Here is a 14,584-nt window from a genome sequence, read left to right as displayed (position 1 = left end):
CTTTACCCCTGCACAATTGTTGACTCTATACAGGGGTTTTATCTGCCCCTGTGTGGAGTACAACTCTCATGTGTGGGGAGGCTCCCCACATACAGCTCTCCTCAATAGGGTGGAGTCAAAGGCTTTTTGTCTCATTAACTCTCCTCCTCTTACTGACTCCCTTCAACCTCCGTCTCTTCGCCGCACTGTTGCATCTTTATCTCTTTTCTATCGCTACTTTTATGGTCACTGCTCCTCTGAACTGTCTGCATGCATTCCTCCACCTCTACGACGGGCGCATAGCACCCATCTGGCAGCAAACTCTCATCCCTATTCTGTCCAACTCTCTAATGCAAGAGTTAACCGTTACTCCCAGTCTTTCATTTATGCAACAGGTCAACTCTGGAACTGTCTCCCTCTGTCTGTATTTCCTGCTGCCTATGATCTCCAGTCTTTCAAACGCATTGTGTCCAGGCATCTCAAAATGATCGGATCTTGAATTTGGCTTTCTATTGTATTTTGTTTTTCTCTTGGAGGGAACTGTTACTGTGGGCTCATGGCCTTTGGTTCCTTCTTCCTCGCATAAAAAAAAAAAAAAAAAAAAAAAGTGAAAGGTGTGAAGTCTGGGTCTGTGGGGAACTGTCTCTTATGTTGGATGATACATCGGTCATCGCGATGGGGGTTTAGATGGCTGACATGTGAAAAGTGATTGATGAGAGTGTTTGCTTGTTGTTTGTTTGAAGGTATGGTGTCTGTTGTTGTGATGGCAACGTGTGATTGTGTAGTGTTGTTGTTGGGGAGTGTGATGTTGTTTAGTGTTTTGTAGAGTTTGCTGGTGTTTGTTTTGTGGTCAAGTGTTTGGAGGTAATTTTTCCAGTTTAGTGTTTGCTGTTCTGTTATTATATGATTTATTTGATTTTTAAGTTCTTGTATTTGTTGTACAGTGTCTTGTGTATGGGGTGTTAGGGAATGTTGTAGTGTGTCCCAATGACTGATAAGGCATTGAATTTCTGGTGTGAAGTTGGGGCTGTGTCTCTTTCTCTTGCCTCTAGGCATGTGTCTTTTGTCTCCATTCTGTATAACTGTACTGAAACTGTGCACAGCAGTGTTGATGTTTGTGATGGATATACTGTTTAATTTTTTGAAATGTTGTTCTGTTTCAATTGTGAAGGCCTCCCAGTTGGCTCTCTTATAATTAGTGTGTGTGTGTGTCTGTGGCCAGCTGGGTTGATTCTGATTTTGGTAGTGATGATGATTGGGAGGTGATCAGATCCAAGGGTTTTGACCACTCTCCAGGATGTTGTGGGGGCGAGGTTTCGGGAGCAAAAGGTGATGTCTGGAGATGATGGGAGGAAGTGGGCTTGGTGTGTGATATGGGTATATTGATGGATATTATTCAGTATGAAAAGATGATCTGTTTGGGATTGTAGTACCAGGCCTCTGTCTGCGTCAGGGTTGTTGACATGCCAGGCCAACACCTTGGCACTGATATCACCACTCAGGATGATGTTGGGTATGTTAGTGATGTGTGGAGAGTAATTGTGTCGTACTGTGGGGAACAATTGGGGGGAAAGTATGTGCTGGCATCAAAATAGAGTTGATTCATGTGGTGGTGATAAAAAAAAACTGTCTGCAGTTGTGAACAATTTGGTTGGATGCAGGAATGTGATTGTTAAGCCAACTTCTGTATCTGATACCCAATTGGCTTCTGATTTTGCTTCATTTTTTACAACTAAGATATCTCGCTTACAAAACGATTTAAACAACAGTTCTTCTAGTAAAGTGTACTCAGCTGACTTCCAATCATGGCACACAGGGGGTCATTTGCTTTCAACATTTCATCTGCTGCCTGTAAATAAAGTCAAATGTTATATTCGAGAACTTAACAAAACATTCTGCCCACTCGATCCTTGTAACTTGTCACAACTGCCTAATGAGTACAAGCACACAGCAAACTTAATTTGCAACATAGGAAATAGATGCTTCTTAGAAAGTAATTCTGTACAGTCTGAGAAATGTGCTTTGCTTATGCCTCTAATCAAGAAACCTGGCCCTGAGAGCATGACAAATTATCATCCCGTCTCTAACTTGTCTTTCTTATCCAAGATTATTGAGCAGGCCATACTTGATCAACTCTTACCACTACTGGAAACTAACAGAGTTGTTCCTGTTGTTCAATCAGCATACAGAAAATACCATTCAACTGAAACTGCATTAACAAGGATTCATAGAGACTTGGTGGCAAACACCTGTAGTGGGACTGCTGGATGTCTGCAGCTTTTGATACAGTATATCATAAACTACCGTTGGATGATCTGTATTTTTATGGCATTCGTGACAGTGCTCTTTTGCTCCTTTGTCATATCTATCGGACAGACCTCAGAGAGTGGTTGTTGATTACGCTAGCTCTGATTCTGCTCCCCTTCTATTTGGAGTCCCTCAAGGATCAGTTTTGGGTCCAGTTCTATTTACTATCTACACAAGTAGTTTATCGTCTTTACTTGATGCTCATGGTGTGTCCTATCATTTTTATGCTGATGACACCCAGCTCTATGTTAAAATGTCAGATATCAATGATACTAAGCCAAAGCTTGAACCTCTAATGTCTGATATTAAGATTTGGATGGCTAAGAAGAAACTTAAGCTGAATAATGATAAAACTGAGATCATCATCATCAAAGGAAACAGAAGGGGTGATGACACTGATAATGCTCTGGCTTTGAACACTGGTGTATCACAGCTTCATCCAACCAATTTTGTTTGAAATCTGGGTGTATATTTTAACTCAAAGTTAAATTACAAAGAACATATTAATCAAGTTGTCAGAGGGTGCAACTTGCACATCAGAAATCTGTACTCTGTGAGAAAATTCCTGAAGAGACGTTGCCTCTTAGCACTGGTCCACACAGTCGTCTTGTCTCATGTCGATTACTGTAATTCATTGTGGATTGGTCTTCCATATAATATACTAACAAAAGGTCAGTCTGTGTAGAACAGGGCAGCAAGACTTATCTTTGGTCTACCCCCAAGAACCTCGACTACCCCATTCCTAATTGAGCTTCATTGGTTACCTGTAAAGGCTACAACTGAATTTAAATTGTGTCTTATTACAGTCAAGGTTCTTAAGTTTGGTGAACTGAAGTATCTTGCTGAACTGCTGAATTTCCAATCAGCATGTCCAGGTGTGATGTTACAAGGCAAAGATGATTCCCTGTGTCTTGACGAGCCTGGAGCCATTCACCGCTCGTCTTTCTCTGCTCATTCTTTAGTGTGTAGAGTCCCTAGATTATATAACAGACTGCCACAGCCCATGAGTCAACTCTCTTCTGTTGAATCCTTCACGAGACAGCTGAATGCCTTTCTTGTTCCAAAATGCTATGACCTAGAGAGAGGTACTATGACGGATGATTATAGGGTCTAATTATTCCCACTTTCATATTTTTTTACTGATGAAGTTTGTACTGTATAAGAGAGATGTCACAACAACTGTCCATCCATCCATCCATCATCCAATCCTACATTGCCCTAGGAGGAGTGTAGGAGCCCAGGGCTAGCCAAGTTGGTCCTGACATTTAAGATGAGAGTGACCAGACTCACTTATCCCTGAGTGGCATAACGTGAGCAATAAACCCCAAACATCTCTTGGATATAAACCTTCACTGGCTCAATCCGACTGGAGCGCCATAATTACCCACTAAATCACCATGCACCATAATTTGGTTATATGGTTACCACACAATAGTAAATGGTTTCCTGATGTACAGGAAACCTTTTGGCTTGTGTACAGTGTAGAGTCACCCATAGGCAGAAGGAAGAGGAAAGAATGAAGAAAAGAAAGGCAGAAGAGGGAGTGCAAAGTCACCCATAGGCAGAAGGATGAGGAAAGAATGAAGTAAAGAAAGACAGAAGAGGAAGGAAGTAAATAAGAAGGGAGGAAAGGGTAGACATCCAAGTGCAGCACTACATCGAGTGAGTGAATGGAGATGGCCCCAACCTACCATGGGATGAGAAAAGAATGAAGTAAAGAAGACAGAAGAGGAAGGAAGGAAATAAGGAGGGAGGAAAGGGCAGAAACCCAAGAGCAGCACTACAACGAGTGAATGGATGGAGAGTGCCCCCACCTACCACCAACATTGTAATTGTAAAAATAATGTATATGTGTTTCTAGCTCTAGTGAATTCCCTATGGAAGAATTGGTGCTTTGAGAAACAAAAGGTCAGACGACTGTTATTTCTCTTAACCCCCATGGCACATTTTTCTACTGCCAACTGTCAAGACAAACCAACATACTGACCTCTGTTGCAAAAATGTGGTGAATGATATACAGGCAAACTTCATTTTACAATCAACCAACCTGCAATTGTTCGCTTGTATAATTTTAAGATTTTAGCAGGATTTTTTATGTATAACTGCCCTTATCACTTATATGATTGCTATGATCCCCTATGAAGCCTAAGTGGTCGCCAGCATGCAAGCCTACAGTCACTGTCTGTTTCAAGATGGCCTTTGAATTCAATATTTTAAGGTGTGTCTGTGTCAGTGTCAGTGATTGAACAACAGTGTGATGTTGGAGTTAAAGCAGCAAGTGTTGTGAAGTGAAACAACAACCAATTCAGGCAAGTTAGAAATGTATTTTTATACTTATGCTGTGTGGTTGGCCATATCCAGAAACATATCTCCATTGAATCCATGTTCTAATGTGCTCGATTTCCAACTGATCATTCATATGACTGGCTTGTCAGCAGTGCATCCCAATCATAAAATGAAGTTTGCCGTACAGTACTTTTTTTTTTTTTTTTTTTAATAACAGAGCAAAGGAAGGAAAAACAAATGAATAAAAAAAATAATCCATACACCAGATTACTGGTGTCCTCTGTTCATAAAATATCTGTAACAGATAGACTTGAACAGCTGTGGGTTAAAATTTGGAGAGAAACAACTCTGGGGAAGTGAGTTCCAGAGAGATGCAGTTCAGGGAATGAAGGAATTCTGATAGGCAGAAGTTCTGCAATATGGCTGAGTGACATTCCAGTCATGAGCGCTACCAGATGCCCGTGTAGTGCGAGGGAAGGCATGGAGAGGTGGCACCATGGGTGCAACTTCGTCTGAGCATTTGCCAAAAAAATATCTGTAAAATAATGCAAGGGAGGCAACATTCCTTCTTACTTGCAGTGGAGGTAGTTTATTTGTAATTGCAGGGTTGTTAATGATTCTAACAGCTTTGTTCTGAATTTTGTCTAGTTGTTTTAATGCAACCTCTCCACAACCATTCCACAAGGGTGAGCAATATTCAAGCTGAGAGTGCACATGACTCTTATAAATTATAGGTAACTGCTCATCAGCGAAGAAGTTACGGACTCTGTACGATAATCCAAGTTTCTTTGAGGCGGTTTTAGCAAGTGATCTGACATGAGAGATCCGGCTGAGGGAATTGTTAGGTGAGATGCCAAGAATTTCAATACTTTTGCAGAGGGGAATATAAGTAGCACTGAAGGTAATGTAAGAATCTGGCAATATCTTTCTATTTGTAAACTGTATATATTTAGTTTTACTAGCATTAAAAGAGACAAGGTTGTTTTGTCCCCATTCACTGATTGTAGATAGATCTTGATTTATGGAGATGGCTGTACTGAGATGAGAGGTAGAGATATTCAACTTTGTAAATGGGTGTCTGAGTGTGAATGAACTATGTAGTGTTGAGTCACCTGCATATGAGTGAATGGGATTGTGGGTGACATATAACAGATCATTAATATGAACCAGGAATAGGGTTGGCGCCAGAACTGATCAATGCGGCAAGCTGGCGTTAATTGAGTGGAAATTGGAATATACATCATCTACTTTTACTCTTATTTTCCTGTCACTAAGATATGAAGAAATCAAAGAAACAAAAGACGTTAGTCCATAGTAAGGGAGTTTGGACAGCAGGGAACGGTGCCATACTCTGTTGAAAGCTTTAGAAATATCAAGAGCTACTGCATGAATTTCTCCATGTAAATCAATTGATTGATGGACGATATGAGTTAGGAGATTGTGACAAAAACCATATTGTCTATCACTAATTAAGTTGTTGGATTCAAGATGTTTAACAATGTGCTTTTTAATTAAAGTTCAAATACCTTACCAAGAGAAGATGTGACAGCTATAGGTCTGTAATCAGAGGGGTCAGACGAACTTCCTTTCTTCAGAATTGGGTGAATATTGGCTTCTTTTCATGAAATTGGGAATAAAGACATACGTATGCACAGTCTGAATAAATTAGCTAGAACAGAGGCAAGTTCAGGGGAACTATCTATCTATCTATCTATCTATAGCCCGACGCCCTAATCCCACAAAGGGTGGCCGCAGACAAAACGCCTCCAAGTCACTCTGTCACCCACCATTTGACTCCCCTCCCCCCAACTCACCCCCCCCTCCATCATATACCTCTCAACTCCATCCCTCCACCTCATCCTCGGTCTACCTCTCCCTCTCCCTACCTCCACCTCACCTACATACACCCTCTTAGTCAGTCTTTCATTCTCCATTCTCTCCACATGTCCAAACCACCTCAGTGTATTTCTCCTAATCTTTTCAACCACATCCACATCTACCCCACAACGTTCCTTCACTTCTTCATTCGTCAACCTGTCCCTCCACGTCACTCCACATGCTCCTCTCAAGTAACTCATTTCCACTGCTCTCACTCTTGACTTGTTCCCCTCTTGTAAGGTCCACACCTCGCTTCCATACGTCAGGGTAGGGATCACAATACCATCATGCAGTGACTTCTTAACTTCCATACTCACCTCCCTATTTCTCATCACTGCTTTCAGTGTACCAACAACCTTTCTTCCCTGCTGTACCCTTTCACGTACTTCATCCCCCAATGTTCCATCCTTACTCATCACACTACCCAAGTACTTGAATGCACTCACATTCTCCATATCCTCACCATCCAATCTCACTGCACACTCTGTGACTTCATTCCTCTCAAACACCATAACTTTACTTTTGTTTACATTAACTTTCAGCTTCCTCCTCCTACACACTGTCCCAAATTCATTCACCAAACCTTGCAACTCCCATTCATCTTCACTCAACAATACTGTATCATCAGCAAACAGCAACACCGGAAGCTTCCAAATCTCACCCTCATTCATTAGGGCCACCCCCACATCCACTGCCCTACCTTGCACCTCCTTTACAACCCCATCCATATATATATATTAAACAGCCATGGAGACATCACACACCCCTGTTTCAGTCCCACATTGAGATCAAAGAACTCACTCAGCTCACCATCCACTCGCACCGTAGCCCTAGCTCCCTCGTACATACTCTTCACAGCACTTAACAATTTCCCCTCCACTCCATAAATTCTCAATACCTTCCACATACCTTGCCTATCTATTCTGTCATAAGCTTTCTCCAAGTCCATGAAGGCAGCATACACTTTCCTTCCCTTCTCTAGATACTTCTCCACTAAACATCTTAGAACAAATATCTGATCTACAAACCCTTTTCCCTTCCTAAATCCCCCTTGTTCTTCTCCAACTAGCTCCTCTGTCATATGCCTAACCCTATCAATGAGTATTCTACCATATATTTTACCAGTCACACTAAGAAGGCAAATACCCCTATGGTTACCACATACTTCTCTCTCCCCTTTTCCTTTGTACAGAGGAACAATTATACCTGATTTCCAGTCCTCTGGAACCCTTCCCTCTTCCCAAGCAAATCTACACAACTTCCATATCCACTCCACAACAATCTCACCCCCATACCTAAGCATTTCACCACACACTCCATCAATTCCTGGGGCCTTTCCCAGCTTAATCTTCTTCATTGCTTCCACTATTTCCGACCTACTGATCTCTTCCTCCCTCCTCTCATCTCTTCTTCTCCCAGCCATTCCCCAACCACTTAAACTCACACTGCTCTCACTCTCTACATTCAACAAATCCTCAAAGTGCTCCTTCCATCTCCTCAATTTCTCTCTCTTCTCCACCAACAATCTATTATTCCTATCTTTCACTCCCCTACTATTTCCCTTTCATACTGCCTTACTTTCTTTACCTCCTTCCAAAACAATTTCTTACTCTCCCTCCATTTCACACTCAGATTCCTCCCAAACTCTTCATCCACTTTCTTCTTACTCTCCTTCACCAGTCTCTTAACCTCCCTTCTCCTGCTCACATATACCTCTCTCTTCTCTCTCTCATCTTCTCCCCTACCTCTACTCGCCAACCATTCACCATATGCCTTCTTCTTCTTCAGGGGAACATTTTTTCAAAACAATTGGCGGAATTCCATCTGGGCCTGGAGCTTTGTTGGTGGGTAAATTGTCTAGGATGGATTTTCTCACTCAATGTAGTGCTGCTCTCAGGTGTCTGCCTTGTTCTCTCCTCCATCCTTCTTTCCTTCCATCTTCTTCTGTATTCTTTCCTTCATTCTTTCCTTGTCGTTCTGCCTGCAGGTGACTTTACACTCCCTCTTCTGTCTTTCATTCCTTCATTCTTTCCTCTTCCTTCTGCCTGTGGGTGACTCTTCACTGAGTGACAAGCCAAATGGTTTCCTGTACACCAGGAAACCATTTACTATGCTGGGTGGTAACCATATAACCAAATTTTGGCGCCTGGCGGTTTAGTAGGTAATTATTGTGCTCCAGTCGGATTAAGCCATTGAAGGTTTATATCCAAGGGGTGACTGAGGTTTATTGCTCACGTAATGCCACTCGGGGATGAGTGAGGTTGGTCACTCTTATCTTAAATGTCAGGACCAACTGCCTAGCCCCGGGCTTCTACACTCCTCATGGGGCAACATAGGATTGGATGATGGATTTTACATATCTTGTCTGTATTTTAAGTGGGGCAATTTCGGGAGTCATGTTCTAGTACTGGGACATTCTGGCTGGTATTGTCTATGGTAGAGTTTCTGGCAAATGTACCGGCAAAGATATATGCTTTCACACACGGGTCATTTGTAATGTTGCCATCTGAAGATTTTAGTGGGGTAATGGAAGATGACTTGTTAAAGTTATTTTTGAAAGAATTAAGAGTTGACCAGAATATTCTATTGTCATTAGGGTTGTTAAGTAGTTTTGATGCTTGCTTTTGAAGAAAGTTTGATTTAGATAGATTTAATGCAGCTTTTGCATGATTTCTAGCAATTTTAAATTGGGAGAGTGATTCAGATGTTTTTTATTTTAAGTAAGAGTTATATGCTAATGACTTTTGAGCTGTTGCTCTGGCACAGTTGCCATCAAACCATTTTGGAGAGTCCGATCTTTTAGTGAACTGTTGACTTGGTATGAATAAATCCATACCAGCTAGTACTAAGTTGCAAATGTGGGACTGGGTAGAATTGGGATCACTAGAGAAGAAAGGTACTCTGCAGAACATGAATGAATGTGCGGAGACTGAATGAATGAATCTGGAACTGGTAGTTCATCCTGTTGATGTTGTAATGAGGAGCTATGGGAATGTGCAAGAATGTGTCTCTGAGGTTGAAAGGTACAACACAGCAGCTCATTTGGGGGTGATGCCCCGATGTTTCAATTGCGACCATGCGGAAAAGCCCCGAAGAAATGTAGTGACTGACTGCACTGAGGTCCAGTATGGCTTGATGCTATGACATGTCCTGTTCAGGGACAGAAAAAATGTGAAACAAGGAAACTGGTCATGACAGAAGGCTCTGCAGGTACTGATGAATGACTGTTGAATTCCTTACTCTTTTTGTACATCTGCATAGAGAATGTGTTAGCCATGGCCACACTAGTCCTTTCTTTGCCACAGATCTCCTCTCAAGAATCCTGAGGCCTGGGAGAATCCCCAATGAAGGGTCCTGACTGGGTCACTTTGAAGTTGTTGGCTTTGAGACTGTGGGAGCAGAAGGCTGCCTAGTTGCTCTATCTGAGAATACTCTTCCACTTGCTATTGGTCTCTTGGCTTTGGGCCATGAGATAAAAGAGGCAGTTTGTTGCATGAACACAGAGCTGAGGCTGTTGCTTGTGATGAGGAGAAAGAATATTGATCCTAGGTTCTGAAACAAAATCTTTTGTGGCAAATGTGACTGACCCGGATGCCAGAACTGTTGAGTGTGAGTCTAAGAACAATGTCTGCATGATGGAGGTGAGAATTTTGTCAAGGCCAGATTGTAACAGTCCTTCTGGAGTGAGACAGCTTTCAGTTAGAGCAGTGTGTGCACCCTTGCAAGTTCATCTGTAACTGCTACAGAGGAAAACAGGGTTCTGGAACAAAGGGTCTTATCCACTCCAAGCCTGTTGGCCAAAGTGAGGTTGATCACCTCCCTGCAGTCCAACTCTCCAAGTATGTACAAATAAGACAGGGCCACAGCTGTTTCTCTTTCAACCACATTTGCCACCATGCCATCGCCATCAACCATAGAGTAGAGGAGGTGTTTGGGAGCAGCTATGGATAAGGCATCATGCCTTACCTTGAAAGTCCTTGTCTGTCATGTGAGAGTCAAGCTTGGAGTGCAAAAGAAAGGGCACAAGTAGAAAAGCTAATTTCATTTCTTTGGCGAAGACTAGCAACTGACTCTCTCAGACTCAGAAGGCAGACCAGTGACATTAAGACAAATGTTGTGGGTGCTGTCATATTTCTGCTGAGAAAGCAAAGGTGCAAAAGCATCAAGAGAGAGTAGCCTCAAATGTCACACAAATCCTTCAGAAAGCTTGTCCAAACAAGAGACTGTGACAGCTTGAAAAACAGACACAGAAAGGAAGACTTAAAGAACCTGCCTTGTCTTATGTGGTTGGGAAGAGAACACTTCAGTCTCTCCAAAAACTACAGTTGGATCAGTGGTTTTCTTCCAGTCTGCTGAATCCACAAATATCTTGTACGGCTGAGTTTATGAGAGTGACTTATTCCAAGCCACTTCATGAATCTCAACAAAAAGAACAGGAATCCAACTGGAACCATCAAACCGATGACTGGCAACCTGTGGTACAGGAAAGCACACACCGCTTTGAAGACAAAGAATGCCAGCTCTGATGATACAGCTGATCAAGGCTGTAGAATCCACAGAGGGGGAAGATGACGTCCCAGCAGGAGGGTCTTCCTTATGGGCAACTGAAACAAAACAAAACAAAAATGCACCTGCTCATCATCCAAACCCAGAGGGAGGTGAGATGAAGGTGGGAAAGGATCCTGGGCATGGAAAGGGCCTATGTTGGGGAGGTCAATATGATTCTTGGTATTAGAATGACCAGGGAGGCATGGGCTAACGGAAACTAAGTGACGTTGCATGAACCGAGTATCAGAATGGGGTAAAGATGAAATATTCTATCTATGAAAGAATGCATTAGAGTCGGTATCTGTGAAGCCATATTGGACTGAACACACTGGCTGAATATTATAGCACAAAACTGTGATGTTGAAAAATAAGTAGAACCCTGAGTGGCTATGGTAGATGACTTTGGGGCTGCAGATGCCTGATGGGACAAGTGTACTGGAGGCCTGCAGTAGGTGAATGAGGGGTTGAGAGTGCTTGATGTGTCACTCCATCCTGATACAGCTTCCAATTCATATTCCTCAACTATCTATTTATCCATCTATCTGTCAATCTATGTATGTAAATACTGTATATAAAATCAAGTCTATATTACTCCTCTGAGATGTAGCGACCAGGCAACAGGCTTCAGTGGCCCAGAACTGTTGGGCAGAGAAGTAGCTTATACAACTATGGTACTAAACTGACTAAGAAACCTCCAAATACCTCTTTAAAAATTTGATTCAATCTTCCTAGAATTCATGACCCTCACCCAGAATCGTGCCTTGGACCACTACACCTCCAGGCACTGTATTGTAGACATACATACATAAATACATACATACATCATCTAATCCAGTGTTTCCCCATTAGCAGCTTAGGAGCCTGGGGCTATGCAAGTCGGTCCTGAAATGTAAGATGAGAAAGACCAGCCTCACTCATCCCAGAGTGGTATTATGTGAGCAATAAACTCCAACCTCCGCTTGGATTTAAATGTACACGAGCACAATCCCACTGGAGCATCCTAATTACCCACTAAACCACCAGGTGCCATAAGTTAGTTATAGTTACCACCCAGCATAATAAATGGTTTCCTGGTGTAAGGGAAACCATTTGGCTTGTCACTCAGTGTAGAGTCACCTGTAGACAGAAGGAAGAAGAAAGAATGATGAAAAGAAAGACAGAGGAGAGGGCAGTCACCCAAGAGCAGGTCTACACTGAGTGTGTGGATGGTGGGGGCCTCCACCTACCACCAAATATACTATACTACAAAGACTGGTCCATTATACTTTTGCTTCAGTTTTCTCTAAGCTAACCCATTTTCATCACTCACATCACTGGAATTCAACTCCATAACCACCTGGCATATGTATCGTATACCATACTACAAAGACTGGTCCATTATACTTTTACTTCACTTTTCTCTGAGGTAACTCATTTTCATCCTTCCCTGCACTGGAATTCTATTCCATTACTCACATCTCCATTGCAGAGCCTGATTCTTGACTGCCACAAATACCAATTCTTCCAAAGTCACTCCACTTGGCAGCACAGGACAACCAATCAGCATGTAGCATTGACAGAAACTGGTCATACTCAATTCTTTGCTGTATTTCATCTGTCATGAGCAGAAACCACCCTTCCTGCAAGAAACAAATGCTATGCATGAGTCTAAGGATGAAACACAAAATTACCATTTAAATAAGATTCTAATCAATTTATTACATGCTCTTTGCATGTTATTCAGGCCCTCAGAATCTTCACTCCATCCCACAGGCCTAACCATCTCCACATACAGGTATTTTCCTTGATACTTAGATGCATTTCACATACATCTGTCAGATGGCATAAGTACACATCAACCTGCCACATAGTCAGCCAACCATTTAGCACTTTAAAAAAATGTATAGTCCAGCTTGTCTGTGATGTGCAGCCAAGAGTGTCTGAGATTTGAACATGAGTGAATGGAAATATTAACAGTTCTACTTTTATGTTTCCCTTTTCCTACTGCTAAATCCTAACTCACCTAATTTCATTGTGGAAAGCAAGACTAGGGTGGTTTCCCTTTTTCTTAACTTGGCAGTTAATGGAATAACTTGACCCAACAGAATCTGCACTAGCAATGGAATATGGTATGAGGCATACATGGAAATTCTAGCCCCCAGGGGATGGAGTTAAAAATGTAAAAAAAAACTTGAATAATGGGTAAACTAATGTATTGCTCCACTACAGGCAAACCCAGGTTGAATGATGCAATTGGTTAGGTAAAGACCCATCACTAGGTGGGGTATTGTATCTCGGGGTAGATTTACCATGTAAGGTACAGGGATGCATTTTTGAGCCTTGGGCTTCCTCCCCAACCAAGTTCTAAACCCACCCAAATGAGTCCAAAAACAAAATTTAAAGCCAATCTAAATGGCCTAACAGCTGTAAAAGAAGTTAACCTAAGCCTAAAACCAGTGTCCATCTCACTTGTACTCAGTCAAGGTCACCGAAGCATATGATCTCCAACTCATATTCAAACTCGGTAGAGAAGAAGTTGCAGCATTGTATACAATCCCACCATCAGATGGTCCTGGGACAATTAAATAAACATCTGTCATGCATAATAATAATAATGTATGAATGACGTAGAATCATCCGAGGTGTGAATTGTTCTGATAGAGAATCGTTGATCTTTTGATGGGGAATTCTCTTGTCGGGAATGCCATTGGGATAGCCTTTTCAACGGCCCCTCTTTATGTCGTTTTAGTTACTGTTCTGGTTGCTGAGCTCCTTTATTTTCCTCTCTCTTATTTTCAAACATTTATTTAGAAATTCCTTTGTGCTGTATTTTCAAAGGGTTTTCCCTGGAACAGCCTGAATTACAACAATAAATTTTTCAAATACCTGTAAATAAAAACACATGATTTATCAATCGATGATGCAATCAGGATTGTGTTTTCAAAGTTCCCTCTTTATGTCGTTTTAGTTACTGCTCTAGTTGCTGAGCTCCTTTATTTTCTTCTCTCTTATTTTCCAACATTTATTTAGAAATTCCTTCCAATTTTCAAAGCATTTTCCCTTGAACAGCCTGAAGGTAAACAAATGATTTATCGACTGATGATGCGATTGGGACAGCCTTTCCAACAGCACTTCTTTATGTCATTTTAGTTAATGTTCTGGATGATGAGCTCCTTTATTTTTTTCTCTCTTATTTTCCAACATTCATTAAGAAATTCTTTTGTATTTTCGAAGCATTTTCCCTTGAACATCTCGAATTACAACAATAAACCACTTTCGTTCTGTTTTTTCGTTTTTGTTTTTTAAGGCTCCAACATGCTTGCATGCGTTGGCCTTGGTCACTTTAAGGTAGCTCTCCATGCTGCCTGATCTCTGGCAGCTTCCCTATTTAATCTCTTAACCCTGAGGTCACACTCAATGACCTTGTCCCAGGTCTTTTTCGGTCTACCTCTCACTACCCTACCGTCAATATTAACAATTCTCACTTTCTGTACTCAATTATCATCCCTCATCCTCTCCACATGACCAACCATCTCAATCTACCTTTCCTTATCACAACATCAATACACTCCAGTCCCATGCTACCTCTCAACTCTTCCATCGTAAA

At 41.7% G+C, this 14,584-nt stretch overlaps 1 protein-coding gene across 1 annotated transcript in view; it reads right to left on the bottom strand.

Moving 5' to 3' along the window:
• LOC145410221 (uncharacterized) overlaps positions 1-14,584 on the bottom strand; it is a 241,139-nt gene that overhangs the window by 76,251 nt on the left and 150,304 nt on the right. The window contains exon 6 of the mRNA XM_080280438.1: positions 12,454-12,617. Within this exon, the coding sequence (XP_080136564.1) occupies positions 12,454-12,617 (164 nt within the window). The remainder of the gene's footprint in view (positions 1-12,453; positions 12,618-14,584) is intronic.

This window comes from Coenobita brevimanus, chromosome 84, assembly GCF_032717465.1.
Source record: "Coenobita brevimanus isolate Jiangsu-jjx chromosome 84, ASM3271746v2, whole genome shotgun sequence".
NCBI lineage: Eukaryota > Metazoa > Arthropoda > Malacostraca > Decapoda > Coenobitidae > Coenobita > Coenobita brevimanus.
The sequence above is the reverse complement of the archived record's forward strand: the minus strand, read 5'-3'. Positions and strand labels throughout refer to the sequence as shown.